The following is a 23,730-nucleotide window of genomic DNA, read 5'->3' on the forward strand; positions in this document are numbered from 1 at the left end:
GAGCCACCATTTCAGAAGGATCACTTGAGTGGAGGAAGGATGGAACAGTGTGAGAGCCAGAACACGAGAAAACATCTGTGCTGCAGCCCTAACCTCTGAGGACCGTCTCAGCATCACAGGCAGAAAGAGGGGCAAGGCGCCGGTCCCTCCACAGTCTAAGGACCGGGCTGCTGCAGGGCGGCCTCTGCTTGGTGCCATCCTGGTGCACTGGGTTTACATGCACCTCCCAACCGGAGCCCCTCCAGGTGCAAGTGTGGAGTAAGGGAGGCCGAGGGGCTCTGGAAAGGAACAGGAAGGGTACCTGCCTCTGCGCAGTGGTTTAGACACCCACTCTGGAAGTGCCACTGGGACTCAATGGCCAGGGCTGACCTCCACACTGGGGAGCTGGAGGGACATCAGAGTGGGGTGGGGCCAGGAGAGGGCTGCTGTGGGCCCGCTCGTCACCTGGGTACCAGGCCTCACGGGCCTCCTCCAGGCTGCCTCCTGACCCTGCCCCCCAAATTGGGCCAAGATACTCCCTACACTCCCATTTGGCCGTTTCCTTGTGGGAAGCCAACAACTCCCTGTGACACGTGGCCAAAGCAGCCACCGCCTTCCTGGCTCTCCCTGGAAGCTGGGCAAGCGCTCGCGGCAGAAGGCTGGGGGAATAAAGGAGCCTCAGTGAGGAAGTCTGGCTCACCGACTTCCAAGGAGAACTTGAAAGTGTAGGAATTAAAGCTTGAATTCTGCCTTCAAATCACCTTGTGTGTGGCAATAACAAGCCTGTGTGCTTTTGACAGACTGATACTTTAAAAATAGTTTCCCCTGAAACCAGAGAAATGAGCCCAGAGAGCGGCGCCTCACTGCATCCAGGGACACAGTTGGGGGCTCACTCTCACAGCCTGGCTGGAAGCACCGCCAAGGCCAGGCCTGACCCCGTTTGCCCTCCCACGGCCGCCTCTCTGTCTCGCCTTCCAACATGGGAGCTGAGGTTGCTTAACCTGAAGGCTACGGTTAAGGCAGTCCCACAATACTCTGCCGACGTCCTCACAGCAGCACCTCCTGGCGCAGCACAGAAGGGCACATCCCAGCCACTGAGGGATCTGGAACCCTCTGAAGGGTGCTCAGGAGGAGCCCCAGGGGCCAGAGCTTCCCCCCAACTCCCCATGGGGCACATGACCCCAAACACTGAGGGGCCTCTGGCCTGACGCCCTGACCTGTCAAGAGAAGGGGGTGAGGATCACTGAGGCCAAAGGCTGAGCGCAGATTCCCACCCTCAGAGCCAGCCTGGGCACCCCCCTGCCGCAACGTGACAGGCCACCTGGCAGCAGGCCCTCCCAGGTGGCTCTGGAGTTAAGAGCACACCCAGCCATGTTTTGGGAGCAGGACCTGCAGGGTGTCTGAGGACTGAGGAGCGGGCGCTCATGATAGAGATGAGGCTCCCAGGATGGCACAGGCAGGCTCCAGGCCGGCCCAGCCTCGCTGACCCACTCCCCGTGTCTACAACCCTGGACATGGCAGGTAGCTCCCAGCGCCCCCACAACATCTGAGCCCCTATGTGGCCAGGTGCCAGAAGGGGCGGCCTTCCAGGGACACTCGCTCCAGCCAGCTAGAAAGACAACCAACAGCTAGAAAGACTCTCCTCCTCTGGAAATGCGCTTCTCATTTTGAAATGGAACCACAGGGCCACAGTCTGCTCGACCCAAGCTCCTGCCGCCTCCTCCCTCCCTACTGTGCGTGTCCCCTGGGACTCTCACTCCACACAGGAACCGCCACCTCCGCCACTGCTTCTGACAGCAGACACTCCCTCTCACCAAGCTGCTCTGAGGAACGGGCTGAGGATTCGATGCCCCGGATGATGCTGCAGGCTCAGGGGTGCCAGTGCTGGGTCAGACCTGGCCTGGACTGTGGCACGGCCTCTCCACTCACTGGGAGACTTCGGGCCAGCGCGCGGACCTCTCTGAGCCGTGTCTGTGGATTCAAGGAGGAAAGGCCTGCTCTGCCCCGAGTGCAGGATATGATGAGGCCCCGCGTGTACCCAGCAGCACGGTGCCAGGTTCCATACCAGCCAGCATGGAGCCACCCCTCGGTGGCCTCAGGAAGGGGCGGGGACAGAGGCAGGGCTGGCCCTCGTGGCCCTCACAGGTCATGCTCAGGCTGGCTGACCTGAAGCCATCTGGAAACATTTCCAATTCCTCACTCTCGTAAACATTTTCTGAGACTAGCCACGTTAGCTTAAAACAAAACCTAAACCTCATACAGAGATAAGACCCAGCTTCAGAGCATAGTTTTCTCATGACTGGGGAAGAATGTTTATTTGGAACCCAACCCCCAGGCCTCCTACTCAGAAGTGTTTCCAAAAACAAGTCTGTCCCCCAGGGTGACTTGCACAGAAAAACACTGACACAGAGGCAGACTCACCCCCGTGGGTGAAAGGACAGTATTTCAGGAAATCAACAAAAACAAGCGTTGGGAAAGACAGAAAGAGGCCCCGTGGAGGCGGGAAATATTCTAACTGCCTGAAGCTCGGTGCAAGGAAGAACAGACTCCAGCAGCAGGCCCAGCCCAGCCACCACTGCAGGCCCAGTGTCTACCCTGGAGGCAGCCTCAGGAACATGCTTCTGCACCTGTCCCGGGAAACAGAGGCTCCAACCACGCTCACGGGCCCCCCACCCAATAGCAACTGTCACCTAAAGAAGCCAGTTCAGCTGAAAGCCAAGTTCAGCTCTCCAAGAGCAGGCGGGCACCTAAAGGCAGTGTGTGTGTGCATAAACCCACACGCTTGCACTCTTGTGTACACAATAGGCATGGCGCACACACCTGTGCTCTCTCACACATGCACAGAGCCAGATACCGCACTGCACCTGACCCCCATGGCAGCCTCATGGGCAGGGGACCCAGAAGCTAGGGTGTGAGCCAGGCCACTCCTTCCCATTGTGACTTCGGTGTCATCCCTACCCATCCGTCAGAGGCCCAGTCCTTCTCCTGGTCATGGCAGCTATAGCCCCACCAGCTCCCACTCTTGTTCCTCCCAACCCTGGCTCTTCGCAAATGCTGTTCGCTCTGCCTAAAAGCTGTTCTCTGTTCCTGACTCCTCTTTTCCTTCCAGGCCCAGCTCAAGTGTCATTTCCTAAGTAAAGCCCTCCTGAGCCCACTCTGGGCCAGGCCAGTTCTCCCTGCACATCGCGACTCACAGAAATGTGTGCTTAGGGCATGGTGGTGACACAAGACACCTAGTATTTTTAAAGATGCATGTGGAAGTACTTAGGGGTGAAATAGGGTGCTAGCTGGTATTCACTTTAAAATACTTACAGAAAGAGGGGAAAAATAGCTCCACGAAGCAAGTTACGGCAAACGCCCCAGCCGCCGGCGCTGGTAAACTGTGGCTCCCCCCTGTCCCTGCCCCCTCTGTGCACACCTGGAAGCTGCAGATGATGGAACTGTGTACACCGCCGGCCCCTGGGGGAACACCTGCTACATCTCCCTCTCCCTCACTCCACCGCCAGCTGCAGCAGGCCAGGGATGTGTCTGCCCTGCTTTGTGGGCTGAGTGAATGGACAAGCGGGTGGCGGGCCCTCCTGCCTCCCCCTGCCCTGGCAGTCCTGGAGTCACAGGGCATTGCCCAGCAGTGGAGCTGGGTACCAGGACCTCCCCATGCCCTGGCAGTGCTGGAGTCACAGGGCATTGCCCAGCAGTGGAGCTGGGTACCAGGACCTCCCCAAGCCCTGGCAGTGCTGGAGTCACAGGGCATTGCCCAGCAGTGGAGCTGGGTACCAGGACCTCCCCATGCCCTGGCAGTGCTGGAGTCACAGGGCATTGCCCAGCAGTGGAGCTGGGTACCAGGACCTCCCCATGCCCTGGCAGTCCTGGAGTCACAGGGCGTTGCCCAGCAGTGGAGCTGGGTACCAGGACCTCCCCATGCCCTGGCAGTCCTGGAGTCACAGGGCGTTGCCCAGCAGTGGAGCTGGGTACCAGGACCTCCCCTTGCCCAGGCCCGAAGAGCAAGGGCCACAGGAGTCCAGGCCTCCGCCTGTGGGGAGGGGCTCACTCCTCCCACTCCCCACCCTGGCTCTGTGGCTCTGGATGCTTCCAGTTTGCAGCAGCTAAAGACGAAGCCAAACAAGGACCCCCAGCCAAGAGGGGCCCGGTCAGCGGCTGCCCGGCTTGCTCTGTCCTGTGTGGAGCAAGTGGAGCTGAGGTGTCAGCAAGTACAGCATAGGGGGAGGGAGACCGGCCTGGGGACATCGCATGGGACAAGGTCCAGAGGAGCCAGGAGTAAACGGGGTGACCCACGTCCCACCCCGAGGTCAAATGCTACCCACGTCAGAGCTGGGTGGAGCACCGTAGAACTTGGTGCTTCTGCCAGATTCTTCTGTGAGAGTCTAAACCACTCTAAAATAAAACGTTATTTAACAGAAAAAAGCGGGAAAGGGAAGGAAAGAGAAAAGCGGTGAAGGGGCAGACCCCATACCTCGGAACACCTGGTGGCTGTTCCGGAGCAGCGTCTGCAGGCCCCCACACTCCCGCTTCAGCCTCCGCAGGGTCTCCGTGTCCAGCTCACTGGCTACTTCTGCCAGAGATAGGCTCTCTGTGGAAAAATGGTTTGGTTTTTTTTCCCTAAAACCACAACAAAATATTACAAACCTGTCACACAGGCAGAAGCGGTCCATTCAGTTCCGCACACTCACGCCTTGTGCACTCCAGCACGAAGGACCACGATCCCGTCTCAACTAACCCACACCACACCGCGGCCAAACCGTGAGGGCCGCGGTGTCCCCACCCAGCTGAGGTGGCGCAGCCTGACGAGGCGCAGCCCCACACATGCCTCCTGCCTGCACAGGGCCAGGCGTCAGGTGATGCTGCCTGCTCTGGGTGGTCACCTCAAGCTCTTCTCGCTGGTGACCCATGAAGGGGGTGGCTGTTTGGAGCCAGGGTTTCTCAGACTAAAGAAGGAAGGCCAAGCTGGCAGGCCTGGGGCCTGAGCCTCCCCAGTGGCTGCTCCAACCATGCGGCAGCAGGCCTGGCGCTACCGGCTCCAGGGTGGCCAGCAAGGCCACACTAGGTGTTAAAAAAAAAGCAACAGCACAGACACCACAGTGATGGTCTCTTTCCCATTCGAATTTCTTCTTTGAGAGCCTGCATGTATTTCAAAATGCTCTAATCAGAAAACCTGGTGACAATAAAGTCATTTATTACCAAAACATCAAATTGGATATGAATGAAAGCTGGTTTTCCTATGTGTATTTGCCAGGAACTTCCTATCTGCCAGGTGCTGCACTTCACGTCTTATCTGCACCCTCCAAGCTGCAGGAGAGCGGAGGAGACGGTGCCTGCCTGCATGCAGCTGAGCCTGTGGGACCCCCACAGATCAGGGCACCACAATGCTGACCCAGGACCCCGGTGCGGGCAGCCGCTGTTGCAGCTGCTGCAAGAGTCCTTCCTATCCCAGCCCGGCCAGTCTTCTGAGTCAACCTCTCGTCTGTCTCAAATCCATTCTGAGAGGAGTGGGAGTGTTTTAAAAAAGATGACATATCGTCCCAGTCAGCCTTCCCTGTGCCCCTGCCTCTGGCCCGGCACGGACTCCATAACCGGGAATCTCACACTTGCAGCCGTGGGTGCCTCTGGGCCTGGCACATCCAGCCTCTTGGTTACTCATCCTTTGACGTGTGCGGCCTTGACTCCTAGCAATGCAGGACTTGAAGCCTCTTGAGGGCAGGGCCCCTTCCCACCCTGTTTCTCAGCAATGTCCCACAGGGGCAGACGCGGAGCTAGGATGGGTGAGGTCCTGGAGCCAGAGCCACACATGGCCCACAGGCACAGAAACACAGAGGGGCCTGTCTGACGACACGCTGGGTGGGGGTGAGACCAAAGGCCCTGAAGGCTGCCTGTGGGCAGGAGGGAGGCGGTAGGCTGAGAGGCCAAGGGCACAGCTCCTTCCTTCTCACAGCATGGCCACATGGAGAGCCCCTAACAAGCCCCAGACCCACGGACACCAATCTGGAGGGGATGGGGGTACGGGGCTTGTTAGGCGCCCTGGTTCCCAGGTTCCAAGGGGCAGGCAGGACTGAGCCCACCACTCAGCCACCCCCGCTCTCCATCTCCAGGTCTGTTCCTCCTTCCTCCTCACCCACCAAAAGCTGTCCATCCCAGGCACAGCTGACATCTGTGCACCCGTCATCTCCTGGGAATTTAAAGGTCAAACTGCACTCAAGAACTGTCACTGCTTACTGCACATGGGAACTTTCAGACCACACTGATGTCCCTGGGGCTCTGGGGCCCAGCTGCCTGTGCTGGGATCATGCTCTGCCAGCCTCAGCCTTCCTCCTCTGTGCTCCAGCCCCACCACAGCAGGGTGCCTTTAGTCAGAGGCACCAACCCAGAGGCCCCACAGTGCCTGGTGATTTGCAAGCAGCTAGTCGGCCCCATCAGCCACTGAGCCAGGGCCACTCTCACCAGATGGCTAGAGGCTCTGCTGACCAGCTACCATCAGGTTCGAATGATTTCTGGAGGGGCCGTCTGTGCTCAATGGCCCGGCCCCATTCCATGTACACATGGTGCAAGAGGACAAAGGATGAAGAAGGAAACGGGCATGATTTTGTCCCAACATTCACAGGTGAGGAAAGCAAGGCCTGGAGAGGAAGGCTTTCCCTCAAACGGGCAGCCAGGCAGGAGTCACTGACGGAGGGGCCAGGAGGGGATGGGGCTCCGTGCTCTTCTCCAGTTCCCAAAACTGCGAGAAGCCAGGCTCTGGCTGCAGCTCCACACCACCCTCTGGCGGCCAAGCAGCATCCCTGCCTGGAAGGAGGCGAGGTCCTTACAGCCCCGGCTGGCTCTCTGAATGCCATTAATTTCAACGCACCACTCACCCCATGAGAACAATCGATGTAATTTTCTCCTTTTGCCATAGCTGATTTTTGTGTTTTGGGGATTTCAAAGAGAATTAAATTATCGAATCACAACAGCTCCAAATCTTACTGCATACTCAAGGGGACAGTGCCTTTTTCTGGCCTCAGTAACCTGTTTTCTCTTTGGATAATTTCTGGATGGAAAATGAGTAGTTCTAGCCCCTAAACCTGTTTTGTAAAAGTTAATTAAGGGTCAAAACTCTGTCACTCCCTGGCCTGGCCTCGGCCTTCCTCTCTGGAAATAACAAAGTCCTTTATGTTTATAGGAACTATTGGGAAAATTTTAAAGAATTTGCTTGAAGAGAGCCTATTCACCCACCATCAATGGCTTTTTCAGTGTGTGTAGTCACAGGGCCACACCATTTTATGCTGGTTATGAACACGTGAATTCCTGCCTTCAAGCCTGGGAGCGTGCTAGCCCCTGAGGTGGTGGACAGCTTACCTCCCCCATTCCAGGTCTTCAAACTCCCATTTCGAGAACTTCCTGTGTTTAATTGCTTTCCACCTAACAATAAATTCGCCACTTGCAAAACCACTTGGTCGATAAAGCCTCGCGGCAGGGTGGCACAGTTCCTCACGCGCTCAGCCTTTTCTCTGGGATGAAATCCAGGTAGCCAGGCTCCTTCGGCCTGGGGCCCTGCTCCACGCTCAGCGGCCCAGGCCCCGGCTACACGCCCGACCCTGGCGCCCAGAGCTTGGTGACCGTCACAGTGACCAGCACTGCCAGCAGCAACCCGGAGTGGAGAAGGGCAAAGCTCCCGTCCAGGTGGGCTTACAGGGCAGCCCCGCCTGCTCTTAATGTACTGAGTCCTCTTTTCATCCACGGAAGCTTCTCTGGAGGGAGGGTATGTTCTGGATTTCCCAATGAGACAGACCTGTGTTTGAAAAGAGCAAAGCAAGTATTTTAGCTGGCTTGTCTATTTCAACATTCTTCATGGAATGCTCTCATCCTGGAGTACAAATCACAAGTTTTAAATGTCTATCATGAAAAAATCCTGATTTTAAAAACTGACACCAGTCGGGTACGGTGGCTCACACTGGTAATCCCAGCACTTTGGGAGCCCAAGGTGGGCAGATCACCTGAAGTCAGGAGTTTGAGACCAGCCTGGCCAACATGGCGAAATCCTGTCTCTACTACAAATACAAAAATTAGCCAGGTGTGGTGGCGCACACCTGTATTCCCAGCTACTCAGGAGGCTGAGGCAGGAGAATCACTTGAACCTGGGAGGCAGAGGCAGTGAGCCAAGATTGTGCCAATGCACTCCAGCCTGGGTGACAAGAGCAAAAACTCCATCTCAAAATAAATAAATATAAATAAAAAATAAAAACTGATGCCAATATAAGTTACTTAAAAATTTTTAAAACCCCCAAAAAACAGTAAGAGCCCATGGTTCCCTCTCATCACTTGGAGCTTCACAAGACCTAACAAAGGCGCCTAAACTCAGAATCCACACTCCTGGGCCTGGCAGCCGCACCGTCCTAAAGCTTTCCTGCTGCCGCCCCTCACTCCACCCCTTGGCCACCTGGGGGGGGCACATGCTGATGGTAACAGTGCTCCCTTCCCCTGGGAAGGGAGGTAGCTTTGTCCCCACCTTGCCAGAGCCAGCAAGTGCACATGGGGGCTAAGCAGAGGGCCTGGAGCCACAGAGGCGCTCCACGCATGCTCGCCTTCCTTCGCGGCACACCCCGATGGAGGATGCCCTTCAGACAGTCCCCTCCGGACAAGCAGGCCCAGCCAACCATGGCACGGGCGCCTTATTTCTGGGCTTCCTCTCCAGGCATCAACTACAAGGCCAGGCGCAGGTGATAAGGAAGCCGACCTCCTCACTATGTGACAGCCACACCTCTGCTCCCCACCTCTTCCAGGAGGATTTTAAATTCTCAGTGCCTGTCACACACCCAGGCCCCACCAGACATGTGCTGTGCGTGAACTACTTTAAAAATGACAAAGCACGTTCACATCCACTTTTATATTCGATCCCCAAACCTGCCAGTGATAAGAAAACTGAAGCTCAGAGAGATGAAGTGACAGTCCATGGTCTCTACCAATTAGTAATGGGACAGCAAGTGCAAAAATCAAAGCCACAGGCTCCTTGGACCTGCCTAGAGGACCCAAACTTTAGCAGTTTCCCCAAATCAGTTCTGACCTCAGAAGACCAAGACCTGCCAAAATGGAGGACACTGAGAGGATGACGGGACGGTTCAGCAGCAAGTCCTAAGGTAACTTCCCATGGTAGCAGGGTAGTGACAGTGCCAGCGGCCCTGAGGCCTGTGCCAACAGCCAACGCTGCTCCTGGCGCACGGCTATGACTGCAGTCGGCCAGCGAGTGCCCACGACATGCCCTCCCCGCCGTGGGCTCTGAAGACATCATCCTGTTAAGCCTCCACAAAGCACCAGGCAGCCTTCTGGTCTCACAGAAGCGGACAGGCTTGTGGAGCTCTGCGATCAGTCGGAGTGAACCACGAGCAGCAGAGCTGAGGCTTCGCTCAGATCAGCCGGGCCCTTTCTTGCTAAGGCAGCCGTCAAACTCTGTGGCCTGGACACGACGGAGTTATTTTTTAAAAGCACACTGTCTGCCAGCCACAGACTGTTATCAAATAAAGTCACCAGAGACTGAGGTGAGCGGCTGTAAACACTTCCATGGTTCTTTAGAAAGGTCAAGCCCTTGGCACGGCAAGAGGGCCTAAGTCTGCCCTGTCCATACAAGGTTCAGAGGCACGGTCACGCTGCTCACAGAAAGTCCCCGGGCCACCTTCTGCCCAAATGACATTTCTGGTGAATCTGAATGAACCAGGCCTTTAATGAGAAAATGGGAAATCATTGTGAACTTCTGAAACACACTTCAATTGCAGCCAATTATTTGCGACTTGAAGGAGCAGGAACTTTCCCCAGGGAGTTCAGCCACAGGCCACACCGAGGCCTCCTCTGGGCAGGTCCCCTGGGGCCACTCAGAGCTTCTGGAGAGGCAAGGAGGGCTTGGCGAGGGCGCCTACAGGCCTGGAGGAGGGAGCACCGGGGTGCCTTTAAGGAGGGTACCATGAGACAGAACAAGCCTCTGGGCCTCGTCAGTGACAGAGGCACAGAAATCAGCACCAGCATGTTCTGGAACATTTTGAACGTTACAGCATGGTTCACGGCTCTGTGACAGAGTCCTGAGCTCTCCATCCGAACACCAACACACCGCCAAGAACAATGAGAATCAGGACGTACTCTTTTGGTTGAAGGAATCCTGAGGCAGTCTTCGGCCACGTAAAACCCACAGGTGAAGCCCACTTCTTTAATGAAGTCAAGGTATTCCCGGTACTGAGTCTTCTTACTCTGCCTCCGTGAGTATTTTCCAATGAAGTCAAAGAAGCAGCAGGGGAGGACAAAGAAGCGGCAATTGTAGGAAGACCTTCAAAAAGAACCGACAACCAGAGTGTCAAGCATCCAGAGCAGACGCAGTCAAGGAAATTCGGCGCAAAGCCACACGGCAATCGCGTAGCGGGGCAAAATAGGGAAGTGATGTTCCTGGCCAATACTGTTTCCTTTTATATACACATAATGTCCACTTTTATTTCAGCTTCAGGGGGTATGTGTGCAGGTTTTGTGGCATGAGTGTACTGCAAGATGCTGAGGTTTGGGCTAAGGCAGATCCCATGACCCAACTAGTGAGCATAGTAACCACCAGGTGGTTTTTCAACCTTTGCCCTCTCCCTCACTCCCCACCCCAGTAGGCCCAGCGTCTGTTGCTGCCATCTTGATGGCCCTGTGTACTCAATGTTTAGGCCCCACTTACAAGTGAGAACATGCGGCATTTGGTTTTTGGTTTCTACAATAGTTTGCTGAGGATAATGGCCTCCAGCTGCACCCATGTTGCTGCAAAGGACATGATTTCCTTTTCTTTATGGCTGTGTCATATTGTTTTTCATATTAAAAGATGAATTAGGCCAGGCGCGGTGGCTCACGCCTGTAATCCCAGCACTTTGGGAGGCCGAGGCGGGCAGATGACAAGGTCAGGAGATCAAGACCATCCTGGCTAACACGGTGAAACCCCGTCTCTACTAAAAATACAAAAAAATTAGCCGGGCGTGGTGGCAGGTGCCTGTAGTCCCAGCTACTCGGGAGGCTGAGGCAGGAGAATGGTGTGAACCTGGGAGGCGGAGCTTGCAGTGAGCCGAGATTGCGCCACTGCACTCCAGCCTGGGCGACAGAGTGAGACTCCGTCTCAAAAAAAAAAAAAAAAAAGATGAATTACAGCCTTCCCTAACTTAATTTCTAGAAATAAGGCAACACAATATATCTTTTCAATAAAATATGAATCTAATTACTTTTATAAAAAATGACTTTTTTTTCAGTTACTATTATCAAGTGTCATCTAAAACTTCCTGAAGTACTTTAAGATGTCAGCTTTGAATAGGAACTGTTACAGGGAAGCACAACCAAGCCCGAGTGAAGACCTATCTTCAACCTAGTTACTCCTTGAGAATGAAAACAGCTCAGAAGAACCTGAGATAAGGAGACTCAGCAACGAAACGTCAACGAGCAGCAGCACAACCTGCTTTGTGACCAAGTCTCTCGGACACAGGACCAGCTGCCTCTGACACACGCAGCTCCCCGTGCAGAGGCAACTGTGGCTGCAGAGGCTCCACCGATGGGTAGACTTCCCCTTCAAAGACAAACCCTCATGTTTTCAGAAGACAACTTCCAAAAAGGACACCTCTTTTGGCACCGGATATAAATACTGTAGAATAATCACAGTGCCAATCAGTGCTGGCCAGTAGAGATATAATGTGAATAATCTCAGAAATTTTGTATTTTCCAGTAGTCATATTTTAAAAGGTAAAATACAACAGGTGGAATTTATTTTAAATTTAACCCAATATAGGTGATATGCAAACATTTCAAAAATTGGAAATACCCACTTTTCAAGTGCTTGACAACTGCATGCAGCTAGTGGCTACCCTTTTGGACATCACTATTTAGAAGACGAAGCATTCCCCAGTCATTCACCTGGTAACTCCTCTACTTCTCACCTGGCTGCAATGACAGGTATCCATGGTGTGAGTTCATCAGAATGGTTACCGATTAACCAATCAACATCAGGGAAAAGGGTCTTATCGCTGGGTGTGATTGCATCTTCCTAAAGGAGTAACAAAACAAGACAAAATGTTTTGTGAATCAGTGTAGAGCTACTGCATAGGCAGGACACGGGGGGAGGGTACAGGCTCTGGGGTCACACAGCGCAGAGCTGTAGTTCACCTGCTACACGACCAGGAATGGGGAAGTCAATGTATCTGCCCTAGGTCTGCCTAGAGGGCAAGAAATGCTGACAACTTTTAGGGAAATCACTGGAGAAACTAACACTCTTTTCTGAGTGCTAATCGCCTTTTGATCATTTAAAAGCTGATTTTTCCATAGGCATAAGAAGGAGCTCTAAGAGAGACGGCCACTGAATGGTTTCACCTCTGGCAGAGTATGGGGACAAACAATGGCTTCAGAGGAGGTGAATGGAAGGCAGAGAAGTCTGAGGGTGATTTAAGTGCACAATACAACACAGGGGTCTCACCTCACAGGCCTTTCAATCTAGGAAACCAAGTCTAAGAAGAGACAGAGGGAGAACTTACACATGTCAATACATGTAATTCTTTACCATTAGGCTATTTTTGTAAACTATCATGAAGTGATTAAGATCCCCCTGAAGAGGCACTCTAACCATTCTGAAAATTCTGCAGTTAAGCTGAGGACAGCTTGCTTTTACGATTTCAGAACTTTGAATAGGCACCCTACCCTTTCTAATCTTAGCAGGCCATCATTAACTACTGAAATCAACAGTCTCAATAGCAATTCTGTCAGTAAAAACTGGAAAGAGAGAGGGGGAAGAGAGACTACACAATCACTGAAAATCTTCTCAATTTTCCAGGGGTAGGGTGAGTCCCCAAGATAAGCAAACAGAAGTTATTCCCTGATCGGAACGGGGAAGCCATTCTGAGACACTCCCTCTTCAAGGCTATTCTTTCTAACAGCAAAACCGCAACACAAGAATGTTTTGCAGACATGATATGTAAAAAACTAAAACTGAAATTCTGTATCTCTCTGGTTCTTCAATAAGCACATGTGCTTCTATTTACAAAGATGTTAAAATACTGAAAATAGTATTGTTCAAGGTATACGTATAATCTACAGAGATGTCAAACCTTTGGGACTATTTATTCTTGATTCCCACTCATTCTAGATTTGTTTGCCCATCTGTCTCTTTAAATGGCGTGAATAAATTAAAGCATAACTGACATTTAGTAAAGACCATAATCATATTTTATATTGCCAACAGCACTAGATATCAAAGCCCCACCTGTTCTATGAAGTTTGTTTTTGTGGTTTGTTTTTTTTTTTTTTCTTTGAGATGGAGTTTCGCTCTTGTTGCCCAGGCTGGGGTGCAGTGGCGCGATCTTGGCTCACAGCAACCTCTGCCTCCCTGGCTCAAGAGATTCTCCTGCCTCAGCCTCCCGAGTAGCTAGGATTACAGGCATGCGCCACCTCACCCGGCTAATTTTGTATTTTTAGTAGAGCCAGGATTTTCCATGTTGGTCAGACTGGTCTTGAACTCCCAACCTCAGGTGATCCGCCCACCTTGGCCTCCTAAAGTGCTGGGATTACAGGTGTGAGCCACCATGCCTGGCCTTTATGAAGTTTTAATTGGCATTTTGAACACAGTAAATTCCAATATTCCTGTTTCATATATAGGTTCACACAATTAAGACAATTTGTGATCACCACCATGCTGTTGTTATAAACAGGTGTTTTTAGTTTTTTAACACTCTCTTGCTTGCAATCAAATGAGGTTTTTGAAAGAAAGAAAAAAAGTTGTATTGTACACTTGGTCTTTGACTTTCTAGATTGTACCCGTTCATGGAAACCACTCAACTGCAGCTGGGAGGAAATCATTCACTAGAAAATCCACAAACACCACGCACATGTCAACAGAACCACCCTCATTCTGGCCATGCTCCTCCAGGGCAGAAAGCATGACAGAACTCCTGGCATTTATTTAACACTAGAATAAACACGGCTATTTTAGCACCGAGACTGAAGATTGGGAGGTAAAGAGGAAAAAACCTACACACTTGATTAGAATACAGCACTCTCACCAGCAGGCCTTCCTTAACTAAGTGCTCGGGGTAGGGTCTCCCCAGGTCAGATGACCCCACAGAAAAGTCTGATGCAGACTGCTGGGGAACCTCAGCTAAAGAACTAGACCTTCTGCCCGTTCTCCAAGGGGCACCCCCAGCAGCTCTTCCCTAGGGTCTGGGCTTACACAGATGGCCTACTCACTGTTGCTTGAATTTCCTACCCATAGGTGCTTTTTCACCTGGGGACACATGGAATTTTGAAATCAACCACATTTTTTAATTTCATAAAGCAACATTCTGCCCTCTGGCAGATGAGGTTCTGTGACCTAGTCACACCCAAGCGTTTAACTACGTGGATGAGGTCGTGAGGCAATCTGAGCAACTAGGCAGCAGCAGCTGTTTGGCAGGAAGGGCAACCACGCCCACAGAGCTACCCAGAGGGAGAGGCCACGCCCTCGCCACCACCCACAGGGAGAGGCCACGCCCACACCACCCAGAGGGGGGGCCATGCGCTGACCACCACCCAGAGGGAGAGGCCACGCCCACACCACCACCCAGAGGAGGCGGGGCGACGCCCAAACCACCACCCAAAGAAAGTGAGGCCACGCCCACAGGCCCACCCAGAGGGAAAGGCCACTCCCACACCACCCTGGGAAAGTGAGGCCACGCCCACAGAGCCACTATAACCTGTCCTAGAACTGCTCCTGAGGCGACTCATGACTTTTTTCCCATTAGGGAGTCATTTCTCTGTCCTCAGTACCAGAAGAAACAAGCTACTCTTGACCAAGGTCTGACACTTGAGTGCACTTTAAGCTCTCGGTCACATGGCTCTAGTGCCCAGGACTGGCTGACAGCGAGGAATAGATGGGCTGTCAGGCCCAGACCCCCAGGCGTCTGGATGTCTGTAGCCCACCCCGGCCCAGCCTCTGTTCCGTTCTCTTCTCCAGCGGTGGCCACTACGCAACACCCCCCGCCTCCTCCTCAGCACCTGCCACCACCCTCGAACCTGCTGCACACACTGGCTGTGTGTCTGCAGGTTGTCTGCCTCCCACCCCCTTCCCATGACCATAAAGGCAGAGGTCTTGTCACTGTTGTATCGTCTGCACCTAAGAGTGCCTGGCAGGTAGTGGGCACTCAAATATGTGATCAATCTGTACAGCTGTTTTTTTCTCCTATTGGATGCATCTCTTGTAGTGCTCAGAATTCTTTCTGAAATGAAGTGTATCTGATGCAGGACTGTTTTGAAAAGCAGTATGGCAATATGTATTGAAAATCTTTAAAGTCCAGGTATGAAAAATATTTTTTAAGTGGACTACGATTTACATACAAAGATTTACGTAGTGTAATTTGTAATCTGAAAACAGATGGTTAAGAACAGAAGAGCTGAGTAAATAATTCTGCCTTCACCGCTTGCCATACACATGGCTGACCTAACCTCCCCAAGTGTACCTCGGTTTCCTCACCTGTAAAATGGGGATAATAAGAGAATCAACCTCCCAGTGCTGTTGTGAGGATTACAGTAAGTTACTGTACATAAAGTACATTTACCTTTAGAAAGGCATCCACACACAGCACTGGATGACTGTCAGTTTTTATTACTATCCAGCTGGCCCTTGAACAATGTGGGGGTTAGGGGGTACTGAACCCCTATACATGCAGTTAAGAATCTGTGTATAACTTTTGGAGACAGAGTCTCACCTGCGGCGCCCAGGCTGGTGTGCAGTGGCACAATCGAGGCTCACCACAGCCTCAACCTCCCAAGCTCAGGTGATCCCCCAACCTCAGCCTCCAGCATGGCTGGGACTACAGGTGCATGCCACCACGTCTAATTTTTTTTTTTTTAAGTAGAGATGGGGTTTTGCCATGTTGCCCTGGCTGGTCTCACACTCCTGGACTCAAGTGATCCTCACACCTTGGTCTCCCAAAGAGCTAGGATTGCAGGTGTGAGTCACTACACCTGACTCATGTGTAACTTCTGACTCCCCCAAAACTGACTACTCATAGCCTATTGGTGACCAGAAGACTTATCAATAATATAAATGTAAAAGTCATTTAAAACACGTTTTGTGTATTATATACTATATCCTTAAAATAAAGCTAGAGAAAATATTATTAAGAAAATCGTGGCTGGGTGCGGTGGTTCACACCTGTAATCCCAGCACTTTGGGAGGCCGAGGTGGGTGGATCACTTGAGGTCAGGAGTTCGAGACCAACCTGGCCAACATGGTGAAACCCCATCTCTACCAAAAACACAAAAAATAGCTGGGCATGGTGGTGGGTGCCTGTAAACCCAGCTACTCGGCCGGGCACGGTGGCTCAAGCCTGTAATCCCAGCACTTTGGGAGGCCGAGACGGGCGGATCACAAGGTCAGGAAATCGAGACCATCCTGGCTAACACGGTGAAACCCCGTCTCTACTAAAAAATACAAAAAACTAGCCGGGCGAGGTGGCGGGCGCCTGTAGTCCCAGCTACTCGGGAGGCTGAGGCAGGAGAATGGTCTAAACCCAGGAGGCGGAGCTTGCAGTGAGCTGAGATCCGGCCACTGCACCCCAGCCTGGGCGACAGAGCAAGACTCTGTCTCAAAAAAAAAAAAAAAAAAAACAAAACCCAGCTACTCGAGAGGCTGAACTGCTTGAACCTGGAAGGCAGAGGTTGCAGTGAACCTAGATCACACCACTGCACTCCAGCCTGGGTGACAGAGTGAGACCCTATCTCAAACAAAAAAAAAAAAAAAAAAAGAGAAAAATAAAAGAAAATCATAAGAAAGAGAAAATGTACTGTTCATTGAGTGGAAGTGGACCAACCATCAAAAAGATCTTCATCCCCATCCTCTTCACACCGAGCAGGCTGAGGAGGAGGAGGAGGAAGAGAAGGGATGGGTCTTGCTGTCTCAGGTGTGGAAGATGTGGAGGAGGAGGAAGAGAAGGGATGGGTCTTGCTGTCTCAGGTGTGGAAGGTGTGGAGGAGGTGGAAGGGGAGGCGGAAGAGGCAGGCACATTCAGTGGAACTTCATGGAAGTACATCATAATTTCTGTCTGCTTTACTTTTTAGTTTCTATCAGTGCCAATCTTTCCACCATTTCCTTTAGTTTCGGTGCGTATCACAGAAGTGAGTATGTCACAAAAGAAGTCAAATGCAGTCTTGACTAATCAGGACCCTTCTGCCACACTGTCTGATGTCAATTTGCTTTCTGGCACTGTCTCTTTTACATCTTCTTCCTCATCATCTGGCGCTGGGTTGGAAGCACTCATCTCCATCAGGTCGTCTGTAGTTCATTCCTCTGGAGTGGTGTCTATTAGCTCTGGAATTTCTCAAGAGCCGTATCTTGCACCCTTCATCTCCCACCTTTGTTTGCCATATCCACAGTCTCTTTCATGATTTCCTTGACTGGCTCTGTTGTAAATCCTGTGAAGTCAGGCCAACATCTGGACACCGTTTTCTTTGGTGGGAATTTGTTTCAGGCTCAGTGGCTTTCATGGCCTATTCCGTAGCAATGATGGTGTCTTCAGTGGTAAAATCTTTGTAGGATTTTCATGCTGGTCTCTCTCTCTCGTAGTTCTCTTCCGCAGCATCCAATCCTTTCCATTGAATACTGTACATAATGAGGCTTCAAGGTCCTTGTAACTCTCTGAAAAGAGATGCTGTGTTTGGGGTCAAGCAGACCACATCAACACCACTGGTGTTAACTCAAGAGGTTCTGGGTGGCCAGGAGCATTGTCCAATATCGACAGAACTTTGAAAGGTAGTCCCTTACTAACAAGGTACTTCCTGACTTCAGAGACAAAGCCTTGATGAAATCACAATAGAGTTCTTGCTGCCCGGGCCTTCTTGTACAATCGAGCGACTGGCAGCTGGTGTTTCTCCTTTCCCTTTAAAACTGAGGCTTAGCAGCTTTACAGATAAGGGCAGTCCTGATCATAAACCTGACTGCATTTGCACAGAACAGCAGACTAGCCTGTCCCTTCCTGCCTTAAATTCTGGGGCTTGCTTCTCTTCTTTTCGGCATTTTTTTTTTCCAGAATAGGGCATTTTCATCTGCATTAAAAACCTGTTCGGGCAGACATCCTTTCTCCTTGATGATTTTCTTTTTATAATGTTTTGTTTATTTTTTGTAGAGATAGGTGGGGGGGGGGTGTGTCTTGCTATGTTGCCCAGGCTGGTCTTGAACTCCTGGCCTCAAGCGATCCTCCAGCCTTAGGCTCCCAAAGTGCTAAGATTACAGGCGTGAGCCACCACACCTGGCCTCTCTGGTGATTTTCTTAATGGCGTCTGGGAACTGATCTGCTGCCTCTTGGTCAGCTAAAGCTGCTACTCCTGTTATCTAGATATTTTTAAAACCCAAATCACTTTCTAAAACTATCAAATCATCTTTTGTTGGCATTAAATTCTCCAGCTTTAGAACTTTCACCTTCTTTCTGCTTTGTCATATAATGACTTTGCTTTTTCTTAAATCATATTAGAGTCTTTATGTATGCTTTGCTTGTAGCAATCCGGCAACCACATCAAAGCTGCATTCTAAATATGAGATGAAAAGGTATTTTGCAAAAAGTGAAGGTTTTCCTGCCTGCTGGTGTAGCTGCAGTGAGAGTTTCACAAATTTCTTTCCCTCTCTTGCTTTTTTTTTTTTTTTAAATGGTCCTTACACTGGATTCATTTATCTTGAAATGAAATTCATTAGCCGGGCGCGGTGGCTCAAGCCTGTAATCCTAGCACTTTGGGAGGCCGAGGCGGGCGGATCACGAGGTCAGGAGATCGAGACCATACTGGCTAACACAGTGAAACCCCGTCTCTACTAAAAATACAAAACATTAGCCGGGCGAGGTGGCGGCGCCTGTAGTCCCAGCTACTCGGGAGGCTGAGGCAGGAGAATGGCGGGAACCCGGGAGGTGGAGCTTGCAGTGAGCCGAGATGGCGCCACTGCACTCCAGCCTGGGTGACAGAGCAACACTCCCTCTCAAAAAAAAAAAAAAAAAAAAAAAAAAGAAATTCATTTATCTGCAACTGCAGCTGCAGACCGAAATCTGTAAGACCTATCAGGGAACTCAGCCTTTTCTTCTAATGCCATGACTTTTCTCTGCTTCTTGGGAGACTTCCAGCATCACCAGTGGCATTGTGCATGGGCCCCACGGTGCTGCTCGAGGTTTACAGGACTGCACCAAACATGCTGAAAAATACCGGAGATCACGTTTCACTGGGCTATGCACCTGACTGGAGGAATGAGCGGGTGCCACGGAGGTGATCGGTGTCACGCAGCATTTTAAATGGGCACTGACAACACTTGGGTTCACTGCAGTAGCAACGAGCGGTGACCAGGACATTTTACAGTAGTGTAGTATGGACTACAGTTAATTTCATGCAATTAGGATTCAATACTGCATCTTTACGTTCACATTTCTCTTGACAGAGAATGACACCACATACAGTCTGGGTTTGTGTAAGTTTTGATCGATTTTAACTTTGTGTGTATTTCATGGTAGTAAATGGTATATATTTGTATATATATGTAATGGTATAGATTTGTATATATTTCATGGTAGTAAATGGTAAAATAGACTAGTATGTATGTGTATTTAATGGATTCAGGACATATCTAACTTTTTCTGAATTTTTTTCAATATTTCTAGGTTATGCATTTCATCTGTAAGTTTTTTCAAATTGTTGCAAATTTCCAAAAAAATTTTCCAATGTATTTATTGAAAAAACTTTGCATAAAAGTGGGCCCACAAAGTTCAATCCCATGTTGTTCAAGGGTCAGCTGTACTTGTTTGTGTTGCTGTTACCTTCAATTCCATGGAACATTATTCAGCCATTAACAACGTGCTTGCAAATAATTGTCCAAGACTTCAGAAAATGCCTAGGATGGGATGTTAAACGAACAGAAGCAGCCAGGGTCAAAGTTCTGCTATTTTTTAAAACTCTAAATGTGTACATATTGATTTCCCTAAATAAAAGAGAGTGATTATCTCTGGGTAGGGGCATTAAGAAAAGTGAGACCGTCCCTTTCAAGTCCTAAAAAAGGGAAATGTGAAGGGTAAAGAGGACTGGCCCAAAGATATGAGAGAACTTACGTGGGGCCGCCCAGTCTGCCCTGCACATCATCCGTGTGCCCGGAGGTGATCCCACCGGGGCATCTCACTTCCATGCTGGGCACCTGGCTGCCTCCATTTGCTCATGGGGGTGCTCCAAGAAGCCTTCTCAGAGGCCCCGAGTGGGGTCAAGGTTTAGAGGGCTCTGAGTCCCCACAGCCCTGTAAACCGATCCAGCCCTGGCACAGCCACCACCCTAGGTGGCTCAGCTGCAGGTGTCCCCATCCTGGTGGAGTCCTGCCAGGCATGGTAGTCACTGCTTGCTGACTGCAAAGAGCAGCCTTTGGGAGGCCTTGGAGAAGACTTCACAAAGGGCACGGGGCACGGCCCCCACCTCAAGGCGGCACGGGAGCACCCCATACAAGATACAAATGGCACCGACAGACTCAGGGAGAGACGGCACTTTCGCCTGGAGGTCAGCGCCCTTCAGTCAGTTTAACCAGAAAGCTCTGCAAGGTCTAGTTTCGTCTTTCTTTCTTTCTTCTCTAATTTCAGAGCGCTTAGATGAATGTGAAGGTTTGCTATCAGCATGTCTGCTCGACCTACACAAAGACACACATTCATTCCAGCAGTTCCCACTGGGGGCTAAGCCATGCTGAGCTCAAGGGCATGCATAACAAAGACGGTACCTCTAACTGAGTCTGTGGTCCATACATGTCCCAGATTTTCCTTCTCCGGACATCAATCCCTCTGCCTGGATGCTGAAAGCATTAATTTTAGAAATCAAAGGTTAAGCTTAGTACTTCATAAGTTAGCAAGAACACATTAAAGCTCTGCGGGCACTGCCAGCAGGACGAAGGGCAAGAGGAGCTTCCTGCCAGCAACTCTTACCCTCCCGGTGCGTCCAGCGCACCAAGTGCCATTACCCCATGATACGATGGCGAGCTTAGCCACTTCCTGCTAGGGGCAACAGCTGGAACCTGCAGCCCAGTCTGGTGGTCCCAAGCTGATTTTCTTCCTGCTGTACTGTACAGTGCTGTACTGATGGGCTGCACATATTTGCCTACACCTCCAAGAGCTTGAAATGGTTGTTACAATGCCCTTTTCCAAGTGTGTCATTAGCATTCACGGATGGCACAAGCACGATTTCTCAGCTGTCTGAAACAGACACCCCAACCCCTGCGAGGCAGGTAAGAAGGTGTACTCCACTAATGGTCATTATGAGTCTTCAAACGGGCCATGGAGTTGAGTGACCACAGTGGCCTTTAGTGTGGGAACATTTCCAGGGCAGTGCCCCAGGGAGCACACCTGAGAACGTGAGCCAATTCTCTGCTCTTAGTCAAGGTCAGCTGCCTGCTCTTCTTGCACCTTGGCCACCCTCACTGGCTCTCACAGGGCAAACTTATTTATTCCAAGCCTGCAGAAGAGGAGGGGTGCATGAGACACCTCCCAGCTGTCTCCAGGTACTAGCTTCCAAGCCGCCACCTGATATGCTACCACCCCCACAACCAGCTTACAGGTATTATGATTAGAAACTCATTCTTCAATAACACACTTGAAAAGGGCATTGTAATAACCATTTCCGGCTCTTGGAGGTGTAGGCAAATATGTGCAGCCCATCAGTACAGCACTGTACAGTACAGCAGGAAGAAAATCAGCTTGGGACCACCAGACTGGGCTGCAGGTTCCAGCTGTTGCCCCTAGCAGGAAGTGGTTAAGCTCGCCATCGTATCATGGGGTAATGGCACCTGGTGTGCTGGACGCACCGGGAGGGGTACGAGTTGCTGGCAGGAAGCTCCAGGCACAAGCCACCGAGAGCTGACCCACCCCTACTGACAGTGCTCCCTGGGCAGGTGCCGCTCTCAGCCCAAGACTGGTTTCACTCCATCAGCTGAACATCCAGAAAATGGGGCAAAACCCAGCACCACACTGTTCCATACTGTTGTCTGTGTATACATGACTGGCCGTCCGAGCCAGAACTGAAGCTTCTCTTATTTCTTTTTATTTTTTTGCAGAGACGGGGTTTCATCATGCTGCCCAGGCTGGTCTCAAACTCCTGGGCTCACGTGATCCTCCCACCTCAGCCAAATGCTGGGATTGCAGGCGTGAGCCCCGTGCCTGGCCTGAAGCTTCTAAAGTGCAGAACCTGCCTTGCTTTTTATCTCCCTCCAGCTCCTTGAGATGGTGGGTTTCAAAAGAAATTTCTGACAGCAAAAAAACATCCACGCTACTCAAAGCCTGTCATTTTATAGGTCCACGCCGGGGCCTGGGGACTTCCACTTAGGTCCAATTCGATTATCACGTTTCCTTTGTTTTACGAGCTGTTTATCAAATTAACAGAAATTTATAAGTCCCTACCTACTCTGATAGCCGGCTAACTCCAAATCCAGGCTGTATCAGCAGAAAAAGATGTCAATGAACCCTGTGCCTGACCTGAGGAAACTCTGGACAAGTTACCAGAAAAGGTGAGGGAGCCGGGCTTACCCCCTCACTGTTCAGGATGTGGACCAGGAGGCCATTTCCACATCCCAGGTCCACAAAGGACTGCCTGGCAGTTAGTCCCCTCTCGGCCCTTTCTTCTTCCCACAGAATCTAAGTGAAGAGAAAGACATAACAAAGTCAGGTAGTAATTCACTCTACACAAGAATAATTCAGACACAAACCGGTCAAAGAAAACTCTAAGTGAAAGGAAACTGGAAATTATCTACATTAAACATTCTTTTTTTTTTTTTTTTGAGATGGAGTCTTGCTCTTGCCACCCAGGCTAGAGTGTAATGACGTGATCTTGGCTCACTGCAACCTCCGCCTCCTGGGTTCAAGCAATTCTCCTGCCTCAGCCTCCCCAGTAGCTGGAACTATGGGCACACGCCACCAAGCCCAACTGATTTTTGTATTTTTAGTAGAGACGGGGTTTCACCATGTTGGCCAGGCTGGTCTCAGACTCCTGACCTCAAGTGATCTGCCCGCCTCAGCCTAGCTTGCTCTAAACATTCTTATAGATAAGTAAACCAAGATGATTAAATCAGAGGGCATGTCCAAATGTAGCCAGCTAGCGAGCCAGCTGAGGAAAGGGCCAGAAGGTTCTCGGCCAGGGCTGGAAGACACGTGCCCTCAGTGCTTCCCTGTGCCAGACGGCGCCTCCACGATGACCGCTGAGTGTGGACATACAGTTCCGCCTGCAGGTCAAGTTTCAACCCAAACTTGTTCTAGACGCATCAAAAGACCATATGAAGTCAAACCGTTACATCGGTAACCAACCTTGGCCAGCAGAACTGTGAGCACCGGCTGTTACAGATTCGGAAAATGTCCTTCACTACTGGGAACATCTGCCTGTAGCAACCTCCACCCGCTCCAGAGAAGCTACGGTTGCGCACACCCTTACCAGCAGGTATGCCGCGATAGCCACATCTTCATACACGAACTTCTCAGGATCGGTGACTTCAGGCCACACCTAAAACAGTTTCAAGAGCAAATGTAAATTGTTCAGTTTTTCCACCACCATTTCCCAATACTTAAGTATCCCTATAAAGCATAAATCAAACTGGACTAATCGTGCATTAAAATAGAAAATACAAGCTCAAAGGCAGGAATTCACAACAGGTTTCTTACAATAAAAGATTTCCATGGCCGGGCGCGGTGGCTCAAGCCTGTAATCCCAGCACTTTGGGAGGCCGAGATGGGCGGATCACGAGGTCAGGAGATCGAGACC

At 51.0% G+C, this 23,730-nt stretch overlaps 1 protein-coding gene across 9 annotated transcripts in view; it reads right to left on the reverse strand.

Annotated features, from left to right (window-relative positions):
- Positions 1–23,730, reverse strand: part of TRMT44 (tRNA methyltransferase 44 homolog) — a 44,582-nt gene that overhangs the window by 11,045 nt on the left and 9,807 nt on the right. For 6 of the 9 annotated variants that reach the window (XR_013417712.1, XR_013417714.1, XR_013417713.1 and 3 more), the window contains exons 4-10: positions 23,404–23,472; positions 22,506–22,613; positions 20,711–20,782; positions 11,901–12,007; positions 10,096–10,279; positions 7,327–7,759; positions 4,451–4,567 (exon numbers count right to left, since the gene is read on the reverse strand). Coding sequence is in view for 4 of the 9 variants with exons in the window: in XM_078003098.1 (XP_077859224.1) it covers positions 4,451–4,567; positions 7,327–7,759; positions 10,096–10,279; positions 11,901–12,007; positions 20,711–20,782; positions 22,506–22,613; positions 23,404–23,472 (1,090 nt within the window). In the remaining 5 variants the exon portion in view is untranslated. Of the gene's footprint in view, positions 1–1,793; positions 1,951–4,450; positions 4,568–7,326; positions 7,760–10,095; positions 10,280–11,900; positions 12,008–20,710; positions 20,783–22,505; positions 22,614–23,403; positions 23,473–23,730 lie in introns of all 9 variants that reach the window. The other 3 variants (XR_013417710.1, XR_013417711.1, XM_078003096.1) reach the window with 1 other exon arrangement.

Source organism: Macaca mulatta, chromosome 5 (genome assembly GCF_049350105.2).
Source record: "Macaca mulatta isolate MMU2019108-1 chromosome 5, T2T-MMU8v2.0, whole genome shotgun sequence".
In the NCBI taxonomy this organism is placed as follows: Eukaryota; Metazoa; Chordata; class Mammalia; order Primates; family Cercopithecidae; genus Macaca; species Macaca mulatta.